Below are 25661 nucleotides of genomic sequence, written 5' to 3'. Positions count from 1 at the left end.
CCGTGACATGGTGTGGTATCCTGCTGGAAGCAGCCATCAGACGATGGGTATTTTTTGGGCATAAAGACATGAATGTGGTCAGCAACAACCTTCAGGCAGGCTGTGGTGTTTAAATGATGCTCAGTGGTTACTACAGGGTCCAAAGTTTGCAAAGAAAATCCCCCACAGAGCATTACACCACCAGCAGTCTGAACTGTTAGAAATCAACTCATCGGGCAAGGCATCGTTTTTTTAGTCTTCTGTTGTCCAGACTTGCAAACTGTAGCCTCAGCTTGCTGTTGTTAGAGGACAGCAGTGATATCCAGTGTGGTCCGCTCTGCCTCAAGGTTTGATGTGTAAACAGCATTTTTACCCAGAGAATCACAGCTCACTGGATATTTTCTATTTTTCAGACCATTGTCTGTGAACAGAGATGATTGTGTGGGAAAATCCCAGCAGATCAGCAGTTTGTGAAGCACTGGGACCAGTAACATGTGCCATGTTGCTCTGTTTGAGCATTGATTTGCTGACATTTTATTATTTTATTAACCTTTATTTAACCAGGAAGATGAAACTGACATGTGATTGACAAATGAAATGAACACTGAAATATTTGTGTTACACCCTGAACAAGTATACCTCATAAAGTGGCCAGTGAATGTATATAAGCAGTTGGACCAATTTCAGTTCATAGTAATATTCAGAAAAGATGCAAAAGAAGAAGAAGAAGACAAAAGAAAAGAGCACAGTGACAATATTTAAAGCTCTGTGGTTATAAAACTGGGGTTTCATTACTTCACTCAGAGTTTCAGTAGACGTAAACTGTGTTTGATTTGTGTTTTGATTTCCAGGAAATGAAAGTAAATGATTTTACTGACAAATGCATCTTTTCAATGATTTAGACACAAACGAGGCCCACACTTCAGCAGACAAATCTTTTTCCGTTTATCTGCCCGGTGTTGTGATCATCTTTATAACTGGAGTTATCGTGGGATTTATCTACTGGAGGAAAAGTAATGGGTGAGACTATTTTTGCTGCAGTAATTCAAAGATGATATAGATGTAGAGAAAGTAAAAGGAAACATCACATTTCAATAAATGAGAATTCGCTGTATGTTAAACATCATGTCTAGAATGAACACTTTTTATCCTTCCAAAAATAATTATAATTATTAAGAGAGAAGATAATATAAATGTAGATGTTCTGACTTGATTTTTCTCTGTTTGAATGTGAATAGTGTTACACTAATGCTGACATCCTTTCTTATCAACGTGGCTGCTTAAGGTCAGGAACATCTGGAGTGTCTGTACCTGAAAATCCCAACGGTTTGGTGAGCAATTTATTGCTACGATCTACAGCAGCTAGTTAAAAGTTTGCCAGTAAACATAAAACATGTACATTTATGTTTTAGGATGTTACTTATATAGATAATTACAGATTAGTGTTATAATACTATTAGTGCCAACTTCAGTGTCCTTTATTTTGTGAAGAAGCTCTTACAGAAATGAGCAGAAACATTAAATAATCCAGGCAACAGATGGAGAGATTTAAAGATCAATAGAGTGTGTGGGTAGACCGGGTTGAACTTGATTAATACCTAAAATATTTCACTTTTCTAAAGGATGACGATGAGCCAGATCAGCCCTATACAAACCTTCAGCAGCCATCGAGTGATTCCTACCAGACTATCATCTCAGTGAACCATCAACACGACAACAAGACACGCTCAGCAAGAAGCACAGGAACTGTGGGAGTGGATAATAAAGCTCTATGAAACATTTTAAAGTATATAAAACTTTAGGTGACATACTAATATAATAATATTCATATATTAAAATAAACGTCCATCTTTTCACACTGGATAGTTGTTTCCCAGTAATGGAGACCATTCAGTCATAATACTCCAACTCAGGCTCTCAGATTTAATACAATACAAACACAATAAACTGTGGCAAACATGACTCTTTGTATCAGACTAGTTTTGTTTTTGAACAAACATCTCATCATAATTTGAACACAATGTCCATCCAGATAAACAGAGAGATCAGTCTGGCTTAAACAATGTTGGTGGTTTACCTTCTACTGTCCTTCCACTTTTATGCACTTCTATTTTAGACATAGTAAAAGTTTCAGTGTAGACACAAGAGGTGAAATAAGGAGGGTGCAAGTCTTCCTGCTTTCACTATAGTCTACCTCACACTGTCAGCCACAGTTACTTCCTCACCAGCATGACTGCACGGAAACTCTGCTTTCTCCTGCTTCTGCTTGTGGTTTTTAGCAGTGAAGGTAAATATATATAATTAAAAAAGAAAAGCTGTAAAGCCAGGTGTTTAAGAAGAAAGCTTTAGTTAGGTTAGTGAAATAATATATGTGATTGATTTTCCCACAACAACAAATATATAGAAACTATAATCCCGATTTTGTTTCATTTTAACTGGAACAATTTATAGAGACTCTTGTGAAGACAATTGGAAAGAAACCCGATTCCACTCAAATATGCAGCAAAACAACTCTGAATATTACTGTGATGATACTGTGTGAGATCAGCACAGAGAGGAGCCGAGGAGAACAGCGTCGTCTGCTCTATCGTTACGACCGAGGCTTTATTCATGGCTGTGACTCCAGGTTCACACTGATCAAAGAAAATGAGACTGTGTTTCTCCACCTGCTCAACTTAACATCTGAAGACAGTGGGAACTACACCTGTGAGTGTGGATTTCGTGGTGGATTGTATGTTCTCCATCTCAGTGTGACTGTGAGAGGTAAAAACATTTTCTATTTATACCCACACCGCAGATTCAAGGTGGATGTTTGGAACTGCGTTAACACTTTCTTTTCTGTCATACATGGTTTGAGGTCGTCATTCCCGCCTGCAGCGGATTAATGAAAGGTTTCAGTCAGGAGATGAACATCTGGAATGTTTTTAAGCTCTTCTTCTGGCTAATTTGTTTAAAATTTCATTATAAAACTGCTCCAATCACAACTTTGTTGTTATTTCATCAGTGAAATGTTTGAATGATGCAATTGTAACTCTAATGTAATGAAAAGATAAACATGTTTTCCACTTTAATATAACAGGCTAATGCAAATTTCGTGACTTTTCATGTTTTCAAAATGAAGTTTTTTTGTGTGTGTGGCAACATTCAACAGACGATGGAGATTCTTCTGGCATGAAGTTCATGGCTACAGTTCCCATCATTTCTGCTGCTGCTTCACTCATCAGTGTGGCTGTGATAACCTGTGGTTACAGCCTGAGGAGAAATCCTCGCAGGTGAAAACTTTTACTGACGCACTTAAACTCATGAAATGACCCTTTGAAATCACTTGAGCACATTACTGCATACAGCAGCCACTGTGGTGTTCAAAGTATCTCATAGGTTCTTTTCAAACACCACACATTAGTTGTAGACATAGCTAGTCTTGTTTTTGAGGTATTTTTCACCCCATGACCTCTGATGTTTTTATCCTAACAGAGAAAACAGATCAGGTCTAACTAACTTAACAGGATCTGAAACTCGCCAGATGTTTGTGAGTTTTCCATAGTTCTGTTTTACACTTAATTGTGCCGAGGCTGCAGTGCATTATGTCTGTGTTTTAAGCTGCACTTTAATTAAATGTAAATGACAGTGTAAATTGTTGTTTAGGACAAAGAGGACCGCTACATGAGCCTTCATCGGCAAAACATCGATGTCTACCAAACTATCTCCTCCGGTCGCCTTCATCATGATGCTGAGGCCACTGCATGTCACAGTCATGTACAATAACAATCAGAGATGGAGTTTTTACCCTGACTACGTGATCTATAAAACTATGATGCTAGACATGCTATCTATAAAAGACACTGACATTTTAACTTGCCAGCATCATGTGTACTGTTAGTTTGTTTTGCACTGAAAAAAGAGAAAAATATTAACGTCCAGTAAAACTTGTAATGATGTTGTGAATGAATTGCCTTAATTCATGGCTTTTAACACCATTTAATTTCTGTTTTTTATCTGGTTTGAACGTTGAAAATCCTCCACTTGGCTCTGTGGCCTCTGCCACCATTATGGTTTTTGCTATACTGGTCCACTTGATAGTCATATTTGATGATGATTTTACTTTATTTTGAGTCATTAGAATCAGAACGGGGGTCAGGAAAGAAGAAAAAAGATAAGCTGGGGAGAAAGTTAACAGAAGAAGAGGGAAAAATAGAGAAGAAGAGAAATAGATGGAGAGGAAGAGAGAAAAAATACTGAAAATCTATTTCATCATCTGCTGAAAAACACAAGGAAAAACCAACACAGTGGGGAACCCACAGCAACAACCAATAATATGCAGTAAGTAGGCTAGTAAGTAGTAGTAAATAATAGATATTAAATGTTACTGAGCAGTAAATGGGCCCAGAGGGCCGAGACCTGAGGGCACCCCACCCGCAGCACAGGCCCAACAGAGCCAGGGGGCCGGGCCCCACCGAGCAGCCGCCCAGAGTGAGCCACTAAACACAGAGAACCACTAATGCACTGTGGGTGGGGGCACCAGCTACTGGCAGGAAGTGTGGTGGGGGGAAATAATACGTGACTATTTTTATGTGGAGTGGAATTAAACTGCCATAGAATATGCTTGTGGTGGATTTGACTCAACACAAGCGTATTGTCAAAGTGTTCTTTGGCATGCATCGAGACAGTTTCTCAGATACTGAAGTGACTTGAGCAGAGCCAGTTAAAGCCTACTGTGCTTGAGTGGGCAGCTCAAGTTTCCACGTGGAAGGTTTAGTGAGACAAAGACAGGAAGTTAAAGCTGCTGACTAATAATCTGCAGGTTCCTGATTTGAGTCTCTGTTAAGAGGATGGTGTCTCTGAGATAATTGCTTTTGTGCATCGATAAATAAACAGGGAAATAAATGAATAGAAAAAAGCATCCGAGCGGATGTGCACCGATGGTGTGCCCACTGGTCTTAAAGTGCCTTTGCGCCCCTTACCATTTATGGAGGTCCCATTTGGGCACATTGGCATGGACCTATAGTGTACATGGATATTGCTTTGTATTAGTTCTGGTATATTATACAACACAATAACATGATGCAGTGCTGCTGTGCACCATTTCTGCAAAGAGTGTGGTGCAAGCAAGGAAGATAAGATAACTCTTGCACAGTCATACCTAGTGCAATAATACAACAAAATTGGAAACTGTCCCACCATAACACAATCATTTAGATACAATATTGGACTTTGTTTACATGTAACTGCACAAATAGAATTTAGAAATGTAATTATTGACAAGAGTGAACAACCACTTATAATGTAATCTACAGCTGTGACCAAACAGCTAGATAGAGAATCAGAAGTGTTGTTTTCTACAAAGTTTGCTGTTTCAGTGAGAGTCATATGTCATATCATTTCAAACAGTGGCGATCCAGAAATGTTGTACAAACGAGTAAGACTAACTATAGACTTTAGCCAAAGTTGTTAAGTTAGCTAAAGAGTTGGGATTGTGTGTAAGGCATAAATAAACCTAAAATGCAATGTTTTGGACGTTCTTTGGCACATTTCCCTACTGTAGGGGTCTCTGCAAGCATACGGGGCTCTGAGAGGGAACAAGATGACAACGAGGAATTCTACTGGAAACAGTCGATCATGTCTGTCAAAGCTGAATTCAGGGCAAACTAGGCTAAATTAGTGTTTTTAGCTAACAGCTACAGTAAGCATAAAAGTGACTGTTGGGCTATTATTTGTTAACAGGGGCGATTTTAGCCCATTTTTGGGGTGCTTTGGTTCATTTTTGGGGTGCTTTGGTTCATTTTTGGGGTGCTTTGGTTCATTTTTGGGGTGCTTTGGTTCATTTTTGGGGTGCTTCAGCACTTACTTACTTTTTTTTGACAATATTTCCTGTTTGTGTGACACACTACTAAAAATATAAAAGGCAGAACTTGGTTGAGAGGTAACATTTTAACAACAAAAGTATCCATAATATTTTTTAATATTTTGTAATAATTTATTTGTAATAATTTATTCTGTTTCAGGAGTGTTTTTATGCATCTGTATTATATTATACAAACTCATTAAAAGTGAATCTCTGTCCAAAATATGCACTCAGTTTACTTCTTACTCACTATGAGCATCATTCATTATTCTCCTCCAGTAATTAAGGTTAGGATATGTATTTTTTTTATTCCAATCCATTCTTCTTTTGCAGCATTTAAATAACCTTGATCAGATTTGATGGTTTTGTTACAGACTTTTCAAAAAAGTGTTTTGCTTTTCTTTCACAAATGTGGGATTAAATTGTTAAAAAGTACAAAACAGTGATGTCATGTTTTGTGACGAGGACCCAGGCACAGAGAGACTTGATGGATTTAATAATCTTTTGATTTAATAAAGAAATTTGCAGACTTGCACAGAGATGGTAAAATTATGATGACTGATAAAGGAGGCGAAGACAACATGAGGACAGGGAGGATGCAGGGACCGACAGAGACGGGGAAGAAGTCTCATTGTGACGAGTAAAGTGTATCTTGGCTGGCTGGGCAGCTCTCTGGGTGCTCAGCCCCCCAAAGCTCTGATCCTAGAATCCTCCTTGAATTGTGTTAATACAGTATGTCAAAATGAAAACATAACTGTACAGGGTGGGCCAGTTATATGGATACACCGTAATAACATGGGAATGGTTGGTGATGTTAAAGTCCTGTTTGTGGCACATTAGTATATGTGAGGGGGCAAACTCCTCAAGTTCGGTGGTGACCATGGTGACCATTTAGAAGTCGGCCATCTGATACCAAATGATACCAAACAAGGCAAAGTAAATAATTTTTAAAGGTAAATGTAGAGGAAACATCAAAAGTTGTCACGGCTGGGGCAGCAGTCGTGTGGTGGAGTGAATGAGGACCAAGATGCAGACGGCGGTGGAGATGCGAGTGGAGATTTATTTACAGTGAAAATAACAAAGGTGAGGGAAGAAGTGAACATCAACCTAAACTGGGACAAACTAACAGACAAAGCAGAAAACATGAGGGCAGCAGGGAAACACAGAGATGACACGAAGAAGACAGAGAGACGTGGAGACACACCGATGGACACGAAGACTTTTCACCTGTTCCTTTTGTTTGAAGTGGCCGAACTTGGCCACAGTAGGACGTGGTCTCCCGGTCGCAGCCCGCATGGGGCCGATGCGATGCACTCTATCAAAGGCGATGTTCTTCACCGTGTCCTCCAGCAGCTTCAGGTGGGTTTTGATGAAGGTTTTGCACTCTGAGCCTTCTTCATCACAAGATCCTGGAAGCACTGATCAATGTAATCTTGGAGAGCCTCTAAACTCTCCCCGTTGTTCTCCAGGGTGTTGGAGATGATTTAGACAAATATTGTTAGTTAGAAGACTATTGATAAGTGTATTTGGTAATACTGAAGCTTAAAGGAATTTGTTCAATTCTAAACTACCATTCGCTTTAATTTTCCGCCAAAATCTCCAGGGTCTGACGTCAGTTACAACATGAGTCGCTTACCTCTGTCACTCTGAAGTCACATTGAGTTTTCCTCACTGACTGTTTTAGACAGGATTGTGGGAGCAACACAAAAAGCAGCTTCAGCTGGAAACACACAGTTTAGTGTCTTTGCTGCTCGCTTTAAGTCACAATAAACAGAAAACTCATTGTGTCTCATGTCAGAATCAAATCACTCATATACAGGACAGGAAGAGGCGGAGCTTATTTCCTGCAGGGAGAGGTTAGCAGTCTGTGTCTTTCTCATTTCTGACTCCTAAAGAGCTGAAAAACACAGGCTGTTATTGGCTGGCTGACACTGGGATTAATGTCCTTGAAGCCAGCAGTCTTTAATGTCCAGGTTCAGAACGGGCAGGTGAAAAACAGTCCTTTATGTCCTCTGATGTTCAATAAACTGTCCTGATTACTGAGGGAGCAGAGATAGTGTCTCCATCACTCACCACAGCTGGATGCTCTGAAATCCTGGAATCCAGCTGTGGAGAGGAGCGCCGGCGGCGTGGACGCAGTTTAGTAATCAGGGAACGGGAGACAGGAGGGAAACACAGCTGGGACCAATTACACACACGAGACAGGAAACAGTAACACAGGACTGTCAAAGTAAAACAGGAAATATAACACAGAGTCCAAAGTAAGGAGACGTGGGACACAGTGAAGACACAGAAACAGAAACCAGAACTATAATCACAAAACAAACTCAGAAACATAAAGAGTGAATCAGCTGATTCAGTGTTTGTGACAAAAACATGGATCCTGGTTAATAACTTTTATTTGTTTGTTTCTGTATTATTTTGTGTATCGTTCTTATGAGCTGTTGTTTTGTCAGTGAAATATTATTTCATTGTTTTAAGCTTTTTGTTGACTTTGAAGTGCTTAAGTTGATATTTTTGAACATTTAATTTGTTCGATTATTGTCGAGTCGATAAAACTGTCAAACGCACAGCTGCTTCCAGCACGGCCGGAGGAGAGGTGGCCGAGCAGACGCACAACACACACAGCTCACAGGTTTGCATTTCTAGATATTGCAGATGTTGCAGAAATTGAGAGTAAAGAACTCAGAGATCCAGCGCTGTCTCCTGCCCCTTATTTATACACCACAACACAACGACAGGCGTAACTCACACAAACGGGTAACATGAGGCTCAGATGCTTTGGACATGTTCACATGTGACAGGTTGCTTCTCCCCAAGACAAGAACTAACAGACTTAAAAACTCCTTTGTCCCACACGCCATCAGACTGTTTAACTCCTCTCTGGAGGGGAAACAGGAGGACAAAGGAGGGGGGAACAACTAAGCTGTAGTGCCTCTTCACCTGTGCAATACTTTTGTAAATAGTCAATGGTGCAATAGACCTCAATACTTGAAATGTGCAATTCACTTGTATTTTTATTTTTATTCCTATTTATTCTATTTATCCCCTTCGTAAATTTTATTTATATTTGTCACTGTATTTATATGTATTTATATACACTGTATTTTTATGTGTGTGTGTGTGTATATATATAATATTCTGTAACTGTAACTTCTGTCGGTGCTGTGCTTTTGGAAACCGAATTTCCCAGAGGAACCCACCCGAGGGATTAATAAAGTTCTATCTTATCTTATCTTATCTTATCTTATCTTATCTTATCTTATATACTGGACACAGAATGATGAAGATGGAGCTGCAGGAAGGAGGAAAAGAGGAAAAACACAGAAAAGATTCACAGATGTGGTGAAAAAGGACACGACAGCTTCTGTTTGTTAGTTTGGTTTTTCTTTATTTGGTAAAGATTCAGAAATAAAGAGAAGATCACATGTTTGAATATCATATTAACGTTCTGTAATTACAACAAGTTGTAAAATCTTTCCAGAGTGAGACAGAGACTGTGCAGAGACTGTAGAAGGACAGAGCAGCAGCAGAGCAGTCCAGATACACTGATGATCCTCTGTCAGATCCAGAGGGACACACAGGGCTGATGCTGGACTCTACATTGTGTCTGACAGTGGAGCTGTTCTCAGAGCAGTTCACTCTGCAGCACTGACAGTCATCTGCACTTCATTCCTCTGTCAGTCACTGCTGGATGAAGCTCTCCTCTCCACCTCCCAGTAACATGGCCCAGTCAGAGCGTCTCTACACACAAGCTGCTGCTGCTTCAACCTCTCTGGATCATCAGGACACAGCTGCTCCTCTCTCAGCACACACACCGTCCTGTTTACCATCATCGCCTCCACCTGCAGAGAGAAGGAGGAAGAGCAGAGGGGATAAACGAGTGTTTCCAGAGACTCTTCATCAGCTGTCAGTCAGTGATGCAGCACATCCAGTATAAAGAGCAGCAGGGACGTCAGTGCTGGGACTGTACTAGGACTCATTGTTGCTTCACTTTTTCTAATCTTTGGATTTTTATTGAAGTTGCTGAAAATGTTTTTCCCTCCTAGTTTGAGTTTGGACTTTCATTCATTAGAAGAACCTTGGTGTGTCCACTCTGAGCTCTGTAGGAACCCCAACAACAAGCCCAACAATCCAGATGGACGGTTCCAGCTGTTAACTGGAGGAATTCCATCCAAACATCTGCTCTCACTAAATTCTTCCTCACCTACAGACTGTGTTCTTCACTGCTTTAAACTTGGAAATCAATGCAGTCATTGGTCTGCGTGCTGCTTTGTTCAGAGAGCTGATTGGCTGTTGACAGTGTTTGATCAGAGCGTGTCAGCCGTTACTATGGTGACCATAAAGGTGAGAAACAGGAAGTGTTTGTGTCCAATCCTGAAGCCTGTCACCGTTCTCCTCTCACAGCTTCACTGAGAAGCTGCAGCTTTACAGGAAACACTGGATCTTTGTTTCATACTGACTGTGTTTAGTACAATACTGCTGACAGCACCACCCACTCACTCCATCACTCTACTTACTCCAGAGTCTCCAGTCTATAGTCTGGACTCTTCTTAAGATCAGACAGCTGCTTCACATCTGGATCCTTCAGGTTGTTTAAGTCCAGGTCCAGCTCTCTCAGATGGGAGGGGTTGGACTTCAGTGCTGCTGCCAGATAATCACAGCTGATCTTTGACAAACCACATTCCCACAATCTGTATAAAGAATGAAAGATGTAAGTTTATTAGACAAAGTGCTTGAAATCATTCAGTGTTTCATCATCTGTTCAGAGCTGAAGAAGGTTCAGAATGTAGAAGTTTAGAAAATGGAAACTCCAAACAGCTGAAGCCAACAGGAAGCAGCTTCAAACAGGAAACTGTGCAGAGTTTCAGACTATATGTCCTGATGCAGCCAGTTGGATTTTGGAGATTTGAATCTCTGTTCTGTGACTAAGTCCTTGAATCATTTCTTCCAGTTGGTCCAACAAGACAGACTAAGTACTGGACATGTGTTGTGGCTCCATCAGGGGAGCTTCTAAATGTGATGTGATGGCCCCTCTGGGTCTGTCAGGTCACAGCACTGAAGAGAGCTCAAACTGGGCACACAGTTGTTCCAGTCTGGACCAAAGACTCTATACTGGGACTGAGGGACTGCTTTGACTGCACCCACTGGGACTTTTTAAAGGCTCATGTTCTCACTTAGATCATCGATTTCTACTGACATTTCTTTCTGGGAAAAATGGGGATTACTTTGGAAACAGGAAGTATTTTCCCCAATAAGCAGCCCTGGATTAGTAAATCACTCCAACATGTTCTCAGGCAGAAGAAGCTGTCTTGTTATGAGGGAGAGAAGAAAAAGATTGAGGCACAGAAACCTGTTGAAAGAGAGATAAAGCAGCTAAAATCAGGTGTAAAAGTAAAGCAGAGGATGAGCTGAATAAAGGACACTCAAGGCTGGCTTGGAAAGGAATGAAGTCCATGGTGGGGATGCAGAACAAGGAGCAAAGATGAATGTGATGCTGAATCAGCAGAAGACTTGGACTCATTTGATTCCAGCTTTGATATCATTGATTTCAATGAAGAGCTTTGTGATTGTAACAAAGGGCTGGTAGCTCTGAGAGTCCCACTGATGAGGTGTTTGTGTGGAAATCTCTTAGTGGGACCAAAGAGAGAAAAAGCCCTGGTCCTGATGCTGTGGGAGGGAAATGATTGAAGTGTGCTGTGAGGAACTGACTGGGAGATTTTCACACATTTTCCAGTCCTCCTTGGAACAACAGGAAGTTCCCAGCATATGGAAACAAAGGTTAAGTGTCCTATGGCACTCAGTGATGATGGTGCGGTGGCCCCACCACCTCCACCTCTTTGTAAAGGAACTAACTGTAATCTGAAGCTTCAAATGGAACTAAGACTTCCTCCACTAGGTGGCAGTGTCTGATGAGAAAGTGTTAGTGGAGCTGGCCTGGAGTCAGAAACAGGAAGATGCAGGATTTGGGCTGAAATGGGCAAAAGTGGTTAGCACTAGTGCCTTAGAGCAAGAAGGTTGTAGGTTGAAGCTTGTTGGTCAGCTGGGCCTTTCTGTGGAGGTTGGATGTTCTCCCACAGTCCAATGAAATGCTGCTTAGGTTCATTGGTGCTTCTACATTGGCTGTAGGTGTGGATGTGAGGGAGTGCTTCTCTGTCGCTCTCTGTTGGCCCTGTGATGGACTGCTCACCTGTGCAGGTGGACCACGCCTCTTGCCCTATGACAGCTAGGGCACAGGCTGCAGCCCTGTGAGCCTAAGCTGAATAAACAGTTAGCAAAAATGATCCATAGATGGCCTGAAATCCCCCAGTTAGCAGTTTGGTAGATAGCTATGACATGCTAATCCCATCCAGCAGCTGTATTCTACCTGTAAGCTGATCCCTGCTGAGCCAAAGCACTTTTTCATATACAAATTACAACCTTTAATAGAAACCTATTGGTCAGCATCTTATTAGCCTGCTGTTAGCTTCATTCCACAGAAAACTGAGAGAAACTAACAGAGTTGATAAAGAATAAAGAGAAATGTGCTGATTTAAAGCCTTTGAAGTGCTTCAGATGATCTCTGTCCACTTCTGTCCACTCATTCATTCATGTAAGCTTTCTAATGCAGCTTTGATCTTCACAGTCTGCTTGATGAAACTCATTCTAACCCTGAATGTCAGAGTGTTCCTCCTTCTCTTTCCCATCATTCATGCTGGCAGTGGAGGAGATTTGGATGTTGGACTGTGTTTTGGATGATGTGTGTATGTTTGTGTTGGACTGCTGTCTGTAAAGCAAACGCACATTTTGCTTTGGATTTCAGTGTCACACAGACTTTAAGGTGCAATGAAGAGTTTGAGAGTTTCACAGTGAATTTTCCAGTGGAGGATTTTTCTTCTTCTTTGAAGGTTTGAAATGTGAACATTGTTCTGCTGCAGTCAATGGACTAAACCAGAGAAGAAGAAAACAGACTTTACCATGAAGATCCTCAGTGTGGATCAGTATAATATCAGCCTGATGTCTGCAGTTTAGTGTCAGCACAACTTTCACATCATATTCATCTCAGCACAACTAAAACATGCTGACTGACCTCAGAGTTTCAAGTTTACATCCTGGACTCTCCAGGAAACCACACAGATGCTTCACTCCTGAATCCTTCAGCTTGTTGTTGGAGCTCAGGTGCAGCTCTCTCAGATGGGAGGGGTTGGACTTCAGTGCTGCTGCCAGATAATCACAGCTGATCTCTGACAAACCACAGCTCTGCAATCTGTATAAAGAATGAAAGATGTAAGTTTATTAGACAAAGTGCTTGAAATCATTCAGTGTTTCATCATCTGTTCAGAGCTGAAGAAGGTTCAGAATGTAGAGGTTTAGAAAATGGAAACTCCAAACAGCTGAAGCCAACAGGAAGCAGCTTCAAACAAACACAACAAGAGAAAAAACTCTGAATGTTTCACATTAAAGTCGTACATTTCTCATAAAAACAGGACAAAGACTTGAAAAAGTCGTGTTTTTCCTTCCAGGAACCACATGGCTTCACTTTTAAAGGTGAAGTGTGACAGAAATGGACATATTTGAAGTCCAACACCTTTTTCCAGTCACATTATTAAAGCAGACAAACTACAAGCTCATTTTCATTCCAACAAGTCATCTTCTGACCTGGACTAACAACACTGGTCTCTATGTGCAGCTGGCTGTGAGACCAGTGCTCAGGGAGCGTCTACAAAGTGCAACACTGAAAGAACATCACACACTCATTTGCTTCCAGCACTTTCACACAAACATCTACTGTCATTATTGTCACCAAACTCTGTGGATCCTTTATTGCAAATTCAAATGGGATCAAATGGTCAGACAAAAGAGGGTTATGAGGAAATATGATGAAATGTTGTGTATTAGCAGCAACTTATTGAATCTTTTTCCTCAGAAACCAAACAAAATGATTGACAAACATGTTTTTACAAACTCAGTGTTGGACTTGGATCAGCAGGATAAGCTGATGTTTAAAGGCATTTGAGTCTCGCTGTATGAGAGTCCAGTTCTTACTCAATATTTATGGATGATGTTCTTTCAGTGTTGCACTTTGTTTGGCACAAAATGAAATTATTTGGCCTCTCAGATGCTTTTAGAGATTCCCAAATGACTGATGATGACATCTCTGGGGTCTGATTGATAGAAAAAAAATCTCTTTGAGACCTTTTGTAACTGACAAACTCTTCATCTGCTAACAACACTGAGTTGAATCTCCATGGCTAATAGTTGGAGCAGGCATCAGGAATACACATTGAAAAAACAAGAGGAGAAATCACCAGAGTCTTATAATCACATTCTGTAACTAAAGGGAGACGTTTTTCTATACAAATATATGTTTTATGGACATTAGAAAAAAAAAGAGTATTGACGTGAAGCAGGATTATGAAATCTCCATACATCAGCCAGCCCATAATGATCAAGAAAGCTCTGAATGACGCATGCTGAGTTTGGACTAAGTGTACTTTTGTGTGAACTGTGGTCCATAGCAGATAATGAGCAGTTTAGGTCTCCCTCAAAGATGATATTGTGTGATGACATATTGGGGAGCCGCGCAAAGACATTAGTGAAAAATCTGTGATCGTCCCAATTAGAGGCGTAGATATTTGCTAAGATCAAAGGAAAACCATAAACTATATTTTCTGCACTTAAAATCCTGTAATTTTCTCATAAATCGACAGTGCGCCTTATGGATGAATTCTGGTTGTGCTTACTGACCTCGAACCGATTTTATGTGCTACACGGCGCTCAGAAACCTTTCAAAAGATGTTTTGGTACGACTTTGCTCAGCTACGAGGCCGCACCGCTTGATGGATTGTTGGAGCATTACAGCTACGAGGAGCCTCGCGGAGTGATACGTACTCTGCTTCAACGTAATATTACTGTATTGAGTGTGTATAAGGACCATAAATGGCACCTGTAAGAGACACGGTTACAAAGAGGGTTTCAAACTCCAGGCTGTCAGTCACGCAGTAGAACCTGGGAACAGAGCAGCTGCTTGTTATTATGCTCAGCGTCTGTTTACATTTTGACTGCACGATTGTGAGCTGTTTGTTATGCACAAAAACAACAGTTTTCTTTTATTTATGGAGCATTATTATTTAATAAATGCTGATCATTTATTTCTGAGTAATTGTTTCATGTACATCTACGCTGTATGTTAATAAATGTGCCTGTGTGAGATTTGGGACACAGCTTTGACTAAGAACTCTCTTTTTGTTCGTACTTTCTGGCTTTAAAAATATCGAGATATATATCGTATATCGCCATCCAGCTAAAGAATATCGAGATATGAACTTTGGGTCATATCGCCCAGTCGTAATATTGCAATAGGTTGTCCGTTAAACTCAAGCGGGGCTTGGGCCCTGGCACGGCGTAGCCACACAATCCTGGTAGTAGTGACGCTCGGCTATGACGGCGTGCGGGTTACCAGCTGGCTTTCTCAGGATAGGGCTCCTGTGTGAGCGGTCGACAATAACGTCTTTATCCATACCCAGCACTTCACGTAGTAGCACGGATACGGCCGTGGAGGAGCTCGAGTCCAGGCCCTCTGGGATCCCTATGATGTGGATGTTAGCTCTCCGCTTCCTGCCTTCATCACATTTATCCTTCAGGTCAGACAGCTCCTCCTTCATACTCTCTACTGTAGACTGCAGGGTGGTCACCTCATCGCTCCACATTGACAGCCCATCCTCAGCTTCTTTCACTGTAACCTTTACTCCATCAACTTCGCCGCACGTCGCCGCCATGCTGTTAGCGATCTCATTTCTCAGTCCTTGCACGTCAGCCCTTATATTGTCAAAATCTTCTTTCAATGCATTTCTGACTTCTTCTTTTAACAGCGTACTAATGTCCTCTTTAATGGATTAAAGAAGCTCCAGTTTTAGAGCAGTAGGATCCACATCACGCGCGTCTGTTGAGTCTGCTCTTCAGCGGCCGTAGAGCTGGACGCTGCCCTTTGGCCATCATCGATACTCTCGCCCGAGATCGCACCGGGGCTAAAATATTCACCTGCTCAGCTGTTTTTGATCAGTTTGAGCCTGTGTGGTTTGATCAGGTGGAGGAACGATGTGATGCTATAAAGACATCATCTTGTCCAAATGATGTTGTTCCAACACGTGTTTAAAAAGATTTTAAAGGTTGTCGGTTCCGACATCTTAGCGATTTCTAACAGCAGTCTTAGTTCAGGTGTTGTACAGCCTGTTTTAAACATGCTGTTGTACAGCCTGTACTAAAAACCTGATCTGGATCCTCTGTCCGCTCAAACTTCAGGCCTATTTCAAAGCTTCCCTTCCTGTTGAAGATTTTGTAAAAGATTATATTTGTTCAGCTGCAATCTGTTGTAAAGGTTTCAGTCTGGTTTTAAAGCTCTTCACAGCACTGAAACTGCACTTTGAAAAGTTCTTAATGATCTTTTATCAGCCACTGATCAGGAGACTCCGCTGTGCTTTTGGATCTGACCGCTGCCTTGACCACAGCATCTTGACCTCACCATTGGAGCATGGCGGCATCAAGGGCGCTCTATTAGACTGGTTCAGCTCTTTTATTAAATCGCATTATTACATTTGGGGCTTATATTTGACGGCAATTTGAAAAACAGCTGAGCTCAGTTGTACAGCGGTCTTTCTTCAAACTGAGGCTTTTATCTAAGGTGAGATCATTTCTATCTTTTAAAAACCTTGAACGGGCGATCCACGTTTTCATGACGTCCCAGCTGGATTATTGTAACTCCTTATATGTTGGAGTTAGTGGGACCTGCCTGGCAAGACTGCAGCTGGTCCAGAAAGCTGCAGCTCGTCTTCTGACACAAGCTCAAAGACATTTATCGTCCCAACAACCACATATACGCTGGTCCCTCGCTGTAACACAGTTCACCTTTGGCGGCCTCGCTGTTTCGCTGATCTTTTTTGTGCAATTTTGCATGTTTTTGTTTTTTACAGCGCATTGTGTTCTGCGTCCTGATTGGCTGTAGACCATTGTCAGCCAATCTCGTGCCGTGTCTCCTGTACAGTACAGAATGTGTTCAAATTTACAGCAGTGTGACTCTGCAGTGCTGCACTGTATGTTTGTACGTTTTGTCCCAACAAACAACAATGATGACGAGACGTTTTGCACCTGTGGTAGCAGCCAAAGGCAGAGGAAGATGCTGACCATCATAGTTTCAACAAGGAGGCAAAAAGGTTGTAACTGTCCACAACAAGAACATCGTAAGGATGGAGTCAGCTTTGGCTTTGTGGCTCAGTGACCGCAGGAAAAAGAACATCGTGCTGGACACCAACATTATCTGCAGAAAAACTCAAAAGCTTTATGAAACTTTACCTGACAGCGAGGAGCCCAGGCCATGGACGAGTGCTCCTCACACAGAAGCTCATTTAATGCCAGCAAAGGCTGATTTGACACGTTTCAGAAACACTTTGCTTTCACTCTTTAATAATGAACTTATTTTTCTATGAAGGTTTGAACTTTGTTTAAACAAGAGAGAAAAGTGTGAAAATGTTCATGCCTGTCTGAGAAAAGTGTAGAAAGTGTGCAGTGAGGGTTTAACTGCCTTAAAACTTCTATAATACTTGTAAAACATAAAGCTGCTACTTCATTCTGAGACTTATTTTTAGAACGTAACTCGATAAACGAGCGACCGCAGTAATGTATTGTGTTTATTTTGAAAACTCTCAACAGGATCTTCAGATTTATTTTGAAAGCTTTATCTGGAAAACACAAACACATAAGCAGGAAACAAAGAGCGTGATATGAAACGATAGACGTTTTCATATGGTCATCATATATACATCGTTCTATCGAACAGCCCCAGCTCCTGCTGTCAGTCTCTGTAAATCTGCTCTGAAAACACATTTGTATTCACTGGCTTTTAATACAGCATGAGAGTTATTTGATATTTGATGTGTGATATTAATATTAGGAGTTATTTTAATAGTTATTTTGGATTCTTGTACAGCACTGTGGTCAACGCTGCTGCTGTAATTAATGTGCTATAAACACATAAACAATCTGCAGTTAAACATCCAAAACTAAAGATGTGATCGCTGCCTTTAGAAAATGTGCTGATGCACAAGATATCAGCTCCATTAAGGTGGAATGTGGCCGTGTTAGAAACATGTTGGAAGAAGTTTGAAGCTGAAACTGTGAAGCTGAGAGTGAAAGAGCTCCAGCGTCTGTCACAGGAAACTTTCTTATTTCCACACTGATGAAAGCATCAAGCTTTGATTTCCTGCTGCTTTTATTGAGTCACACTGTGAAACTGAGCCACAGCTGAACCAGCATCCCTGTACAGCAGACACTTACAGCGCTTGGCTGCTTCCATTGGACCCTCTGCACAGAGCTTCAGTTTCCTCTTCTGGTCCCAAAGTGCAGAACAACAAGGTTTCAAACAGCTTCGTTCCAGCAGCATCAGCCACAGACATGCATAGAGAATCCTTTGGTTGTGTTGTGTGTTTGCATATCTGCTGTGTTGCTTTGTGAGGATGGATCATCTCCTGCAGCTCCAGATAAACAAGCTGGACCTGAACCTGGTAGCTTCACTTAGAAGACACTTGTGACGGGAACGTGTGAGAAGTTTTGTGCAGACAAGTTTGGATTTAGAGTGTGGGACGAGCTCTCCACAGTCTTTGTGGAGATCCACATTCTGCATACTGCCTGTGAGAAGCTGCAGACATTTGTCCTCCAAATCCACTGAGCAGCTGCTCGTGGTGGTATTAGCTTCATGTGTGCGTGTTAGCATGAAGCCTCGGTCACACTCTGCTGTGGACACGGTCACGGACAGCTGGACGCCTGATGGACGAGTCGTCCTTCCTGTTAAACTTCTTTGAGCATGAGAATAGCATAAGAAGCTCAGTGGACACTGTTCAGTGTTTTAACTCTCGCTTTCACTTCAGCTTCACCAACAACAGCACAAGCAGAGCAGCCCACTGCCTGCATGGCTGGGACAGCGCCCTCTGGTGACTGTAAACCACTACAACATGTAGACGGCCGTCTGCAGGCTGGATGTAGCACCACCGCAGAGACGTGCTGCAGCTCTGTTTAGTTACCCAGCTGACAGCAGAGGCTGTAGTTTACTGTTACCAACATGGAAAACTGAAGCTTCACCAGCTGGAGCTACAGAGCTGGAGAACAAAGGAGACTGAGAGGCCAGAATGATGTGGGGTGAAACATCAAGAGCCTGTTTGAAAGGAGACACATGTGGATGCTGTGCCAGTCTGTGGTCTGTCAGAAGTCAGCTGAGTCACACTGCAAGAAGCTGCAGAATCTCAGAGGAGGAGATTTGGAAGTGTTTGTGGGACAAACTGGACTCAAAGAAAGAAGATGTTTGTGAAGTCTTTGGTGGAGGTGAGCAGTGTGAAGCAGAACACATGCAGATGAATCAGGAGGGAACAAACTGAGTGGGCGGAGCTGTCTGAGCCCCGCCCACACAGACACAGCTCCTCTCTGGAGCAAAACTTCTGCTTCATCTCTGCCTCTTTTCTTCATCCTCCACCTCTCTTTTCTCTTCTTCAGTGTTCTGCAGCCACGGAGCCTCACAGCTGTTAGCACGCCCATACCTGAGCAGCTAGCATTACCCAGCATGCCGTGCAGCAGTGTTAGTTTGTAAATGTGCAAGAATTCCTGCTCCAAACTGTTTCACAGAGTGCTGTGTGCCGTGAAATCTGCTTCATGTGTTTCTGTTTGATCCTCAGTGACTTTGACACAAAGGCCTCTGCTGTGATGATCACACCTCTGATCAAGTCTCACAGTGTCACAACTGATAAATGATCAGAGTTAGAATATTTCTGACTGTCTGCTGTGTGCCGTGACCTTTGACCTGCTAAAGACCGTCAGCTGTGGATTATTCATTGTTGTGTCTGATACTTAGAACTGTGAGGAAGAAGCTACACAGTTAATCAGGGTCCCCTCTCTCTGAATCAGGAAAGGTGGGCAGGCTGCGTGTGGGCCGCGGGCCATACGTTGTGTATCACTGTTTGAAATGTGAACATTGTTCTGCTGCAGTCAATGGACTAAACCAGAGAAGAAGAAAACAGACTTTACCATGAAGATCCTCAGTGTGGATCAGTATAATATCAGCCTGATGTCTGCAGTTTAGTGTCAGCACAACTTTCACATCATATTCATCTCAGCACAACTAAAACATGCTGACTGACCTCAGAGTTTCAAGTTTACATCCTGGACTCTCCAGGAAACCACACAGATGCTTCACTCCTGGATCCTGCAGCTTGTAGTTGATGCTCAGGTCCAGCTGTCTCAGATGGGAGGGGTTGGACTTCAGTGCTGCTGCCAGATAATCACAGCTGATCTCTGACAAACCACAGCTCTTCAATCTGTATAAAGAATGAAAGATGTAAGTTTATTAGACAAAGTGCTTGAAATCATTCAGTGTTTCATCATCTGTTCAGAGCTGAAGAAGGTTCAGAATGTAGAAGTTTAGAAAATGGAAACTCCAAACAGCTGAAGCCAACAGGAAGCAGCTTCAAACAAACACAACAAGAGAAAAAACTCTGAATGTTTCACATTAAAGTCGTACATTTCTCATAAAAACAGGACAAAGACTTGAAAAAGTCGTGTTTTTCCTTCCAGGAACCACATGGCTTCACTTTTAAAGGTGAAGTGTGACAGAAATGGACATATTTGAAGTCCAACACCTTTTTCCAGTCACATTATTAAAGCAGACAAACTACAAGCTCATTTTCATTCCAACAAGTCATCTTCTGACCTGGACTAACAACACTGGTCTCTATGTGCAGCTGGCTGTGAGACCAGTGCTCAGGGAGCGTCTACAAAGTGCAACACTGAAAGAACATCACACACTCATTTGCTTTCAGCACTTTCACACAAACATCTACTGTCATTATTGTCACCAAACTCTGTGGATCCTTTATTGCAAATTCAAATGGGATCAAATGGTCAGACAAAAGAGGGTTATGAGGAAATATGATGAAATGTTGTGTATTAGCAGCAAGTTATTGAATCATTTTCCTCAGAAACCAAACAAAATGATTGACAAACATGTTTTTACAAACTCAGTGTTGGACTTGGATCAGCAGGATAAGCTGATGTTTAAAGGCATTTGAGTCTCGCTGTATGAGAGTCCAGTTCTTACTCAATATTTATGGATGATGTTCTTTCAGTGTTGCACTTTGTAGACGCTCCCTGAGCCTCACAGCCAGCTGCACATGGACCAGCTGACATTACCCAGCATTAGAGGCGGCTGTAAAAAATTCATGTTCCCATTTAAATGGTTTTAATTTGAATAAAACGATGTTGATTCATTCAATCCTGAATCGATGTTTAATATAAATGTATTTTGCCAGAATCTCAGGTTAAAGCTCACAAACTATTTCAACAAGCAGCAAACAGATAAAACAGTAAATGAGAGCAGCTAAACACACAAAGATGGAAACACAGAGCGTGGATCGTTCACTCGACGGCACGTACACGGACACGCCGTCGGGGCTGAAAGTGGACAGCTCACAGATCCTGAAGCTGCAGGTTTCATCTGTCTCCAACCAAAACTGAGTGAAGCAGCAGCAAAAGAAGATCCAAACTCTGCTTCACGTTTGATCAATATGCTCATGAATTCTCTCTGACTTTGGCTGTTCCTGCCTGCACAGCTCTCTCTCTCTCAGTGTACTCCAAGAACAGCTTCAAACATCTGTTTCTGCATCATTCACTGTTTATTAGCCACCAGTCTGCTGTTGTGTTCAGTGCTGTCGGCCTCTGACAGTAAAGCCTCATTTCTGCTGTTCCATGGAAACTTTTTAAAATGATGACAGATTACAAACTCTCAGCTGTGTCTGTAATCAAACCTCTGTAACTTTGCTTCACTTCAGCAGCATCAGCTCATGTTCACATGTTGCTTCATGGTTTGCTTCAGTTTTTGATCGACTGCAGAATATTTTGAAGGTTATCTGCTATAAAAAGCCAGAAGAGGAAAATCTGCTTCATGTGTTTCTGTTTGATCCTCAGTGACTTTGACACAAAGGCCTCTGCTGTGATGATCACACCTCTGATCAAGTCTCACAGTGTCACAACTGATAAATGATCAGAGTTAGAATATTTCTGACTGTCTGCTGTGTGCCGTGACCTTTGACCTGCTAAAGACAGTCAGCTGTGGATTATTCATTGTTGTGTCTGATACTTAGAACTGTGAGGAAGAAGCTACACAGTTAATCAGGGTCCCCTCTCTCTGAATCAGGAAAGGTGGGCAGGCCGCGTGTGGGCCGCGGGCCATACGTTGAGTATCACTGTTTGAAATGTGAACATTGTTCTGCTGCAGTCAATGGACTAAACCAGAGAAGAAGAAAACAGACTTTACCATGAAGATCCTCAGTGTGGATCAGTATAATATCAGCCTGATGTCTGCAGTTTAGTGTCAGCACAACTTTCACATCATATTCATCTCAGCACAACTAAAACATGCTGACTGACCTCAGAGTTTCAAGTTTACATCCTGGACTCTCCAGGAAACCACACAGATGCTTCACTCCTGGATCCTTCAGGTTGTAGTTGGAGCTCAGCTCCAGCTCTCTCAGATGGGAGGGGTTGGACTTCAGTGCTGCTGCCAGATAATCACAGCTGATCTCTGACAAACCACAGCTCCACAATCTGTATAAAGAATGAAAGATGTAAGTTTATTAGACAAAGTGCTTGAAATCATTCAGTGTTTCATCATCTGTTCAGAGCTGAAGAAGCTTCAGAATGTAGAAGTTTAGAAAATGGAAACTCCAAACAGCTGAAGCCAACAGGAAGCAGCTTCAAACAAACACAACAAGAGAAAAAACTCTGAATGTTTCACATTAAAGTCGTACATTTCTCATAAAAACAGGACAAAGACTTGAAAAAGTCGTGTTTTTCCTTCCAGGAACCACATGGCTTCACTTTTAAAGGTGAAGTGTGACAGAAATGGACATATTTGAAGTCCAACACCTTTTTCCAGTCACATTATTAAAGCAGACAAACTACAAGCTCATTTTCATTCCAACAAGTCATCTTCTGACCTGGACTAACAACACTGGTCTCTATGTGCAGCTGGCTGTGAGACCAGTGCTCAGGGAGCGTCTACAAAGTGCAACACTGAAAGAACATCACACACTCATTTGCTTCCAGCACTTTCACACAAACATCTACTGTCATTATTGTCACCAAACTCTGTGGATCCTTTATTGCAAATTCAAATGGGATCAAATGGTCAGACAAAAGAGGGTTATGAGGAAATATGATGAAATGTTGTGTATTAGCAGCAAGTTATTGAATCTTTTTCCTCAGAAACCAAACAAAATGATTGACAAACATGTTTTTACAAACTCAGTGTTGGACTTGGATCAGCAGGATAAGCTGATGTTTAAAGGCATTTGAGTCTCGCTGTATGAGAGTCCAGTTCTTACTCAATATTTATGGATGATGTTCTTTCAGTGTTGCACTTTGTAGACGCTCCCTGAGCCTCACAGCCAGCTGCACATGGACCAGCTGACATTACCCAGCATTAGAGGCGGCTGTAAAAAATTAATGTTCCCATTTAAATGGTTTTAATTTGAATAAAACGATGTTGATTCATTCAATCCTGAATCGATGTTTAATATAAATGTATTTTGCCAGAATCTCAGGTTAAAGCTCACAAACTATTTCAACAAGCAGCAAACAGATAAAACAGTAAATGAGAGCAGCTAAACACACAAAGATGGAAACACGGAGCGTGGATCGTTCACTCGACGGCACGTACACGGACACGCCGTCGGGGCTGAAAGTGGACAGCTCACAGATCCTGAAGCTGCAGGTTTCATCTGTCTCCAACCAAAACTGAGTGAAGCAGCAGCAAAAGAAGATCCAAACTCTGCTTCACGTTTGATCAATATGCTCATGAATTCTCTCTGACTTTGGCTGTTCCTGCCTGCACAGCTCTCTCTCTCTCAGTGTACTCCAAGAACAGCTTCAAACATCTGTTTCTGCATCATTCACTGTTTATTAGCCACCAGTCTGCTGTTGTGTTCAGTGCTGTCGGCCTCTGACAGTAAAGCCTCATTTCTGCTGTTCCATGGAAACTTTTTAAAATGATGACAGATTACAAACTCTCAGCTGTGTCTGTAATCAAACCTCTGTAACTTTGCTTCACTTCAGCAGCATCAGCTCATGTTCACATGTTGCTTCATGGTTTGCTTCAGTTTTTGATCGACTGCAGAATATTTTGAAGGTTATCTGCTATAAAAAGCCAGAAGAGGAAAATCTGCTTCATGTGTTTCTGTTTGATCCTCAGTGACTTTGACACAAAGGCCTCTGCTGTGATGATCACACCTCTGATCAAGTCTCACAGTGTCACAACTGATAAATGATCAGAGTTAGAATATTTCTGACTGTCTGCTGTGTGCCGTGACCTTTGACCTGCTAAAGACAGTCAGCTGTGGATTATTCATTGTTGTGTCTGATACTTAGAACTGTGAGGAAGAAGCTACACAGTTAATCAGGGTCCCCTCTCTCTGAATCAGGAAAGGTGGGCAGGCCGCGTGTGGGCCGCGGGCCATACGTTGAGTATCACTGTTTGAAATGTGAACATTGTTCTGCTGCAGTCAATGGACTAAACCAGAGAAGAAGAAAACAGACTTTACCATGAAGATCCTCAGTGTGGATCAGTATAATATCAGCCTGATGTCTGCAGTTTAGTGTCAGCACAACTTTCACATCATATTCATCTCAGCACAACTAAAACATGCTGACTGACCTCAGAGTTTCAAGTTTACATCCTGGACTCTCCAGGAAACCACACAGATGCTTCACTCCTGGATCCTTCAGGTTGTAGTTGGAGCTCAGCTCCAGCTCTCTCAGATGGGAGGGGTTGGACTTCAGTGCTGCTGCCAGATAATCACAGCTGATCTCTGACAAACCACAGCTCCACAATCTGTATAAAGAATGAAAGATGTAAGTTTATTAGACAAAGTGCTTGAAATCATTCAGTGTTTCATCATCTGTTCAGAGCTGAAGAAGCTTCAGAATGTAGAAGTTTAGAAAATGGAAACTCCAAACAGCTGAAGCCAACAGGAAGCAGCTTCAAACAAACACAACAAGAGAAAAAACTCTGAATGTTTCACATTAAAGTCGTACATTTCTCATAAAAACAGGACAAAGACTTGAAAAAGTCGTGTTTTTCCTTCCAGGAACCACATGGCTTCACTTTTAAAGGTGAAGTGTGACAGAAATGGACATATTTGAAGTCCAACACCTTTTTCCAGTCACATTATTAAAGCAGACAAACTACAAGCTCATTTTCATTCCAACAAGTCATCTTCTGACCTGGACTAACAACACTGGTCTCTATGTGCAGCTGGCTGTGAGACCAGTGCTCAGGGAGCGTCTACAAAGTGCAACACTGAAAGAACATCACACACTCATTTGCTTCCAGCACTTTCACACAAACATCTACTGTCATTATTGTCACCAAACTCTGTGGATCCTTTATTGCAAATTCAAATGGGATCAAATGGTCAGACAAAAGAGGGTTATGAGGAAATATGATGAAATGTTGTGTATTAGCAGCAAGTTATTGAATCTTTTTCCTCAGAAACCAAACAAAATGATTGACAAACATGTTTTTACAAACTCAGTGTTGGACTTGGATCAGCAGGATAAGCTGATGTTTAAAGGCATTTGAGTCTCGCTGTATGAGAGTCCAGTTCTTACTCAATATTTATGGATGATGTTCTTTCAGTGTTGCACTTTGTAGACGCTCCCTGAGCCTCACAGCCAGCTGCACATGGACCAGCTGACATTACCCAGCATTAGAGGCGGCTGTAAAAAATTCATGTTCCCATTTACATGGTTTTAATTTGAATAAAAC

The 25661-nt window shown here is 41.8% G+C and overlaps 1 protein-coding gene across 1 annotated transcript in view; it reads right to left on the bottom strand.

Moving 5' to 3' along the window:
• The window catches only part of LOC309701484 (NACHT, LRR and PYD domains-containing protein 12-like), a 1104110-nt gene that overhangs the window by 854901 nt on the left and 223548 nt on the right, over nt 1–25661 (bottom strand). The window contains exon 8 of the mRNA XM_082525720.1: nt 12891–13067. Coding sequence (XP_082381846.1) covers nt 12891–13067 — 177 coding nt within the window. The remainder of the gene's footprint in view (nt 1–12890; nt 13068–25661) is intronic.

Source organism: Aulonocara stuartgranti, assembly GCF_965226115.1.
Source record: "Aulonocara stuartgranti genome assembly, chromosome: 23".
Taxonomy (NCBI): domain Eukaryota; kingdom Metazoa; phylum Chordata; class Actinopteri; order Cichliformes; family Cichlidae; genus Aulonocara; species Aulonocara stuartgranti.
Note: the sequence above shows the minus strand (reverse complement) of the source record. Positions and strands in the feature narration are given on the sequence as shown.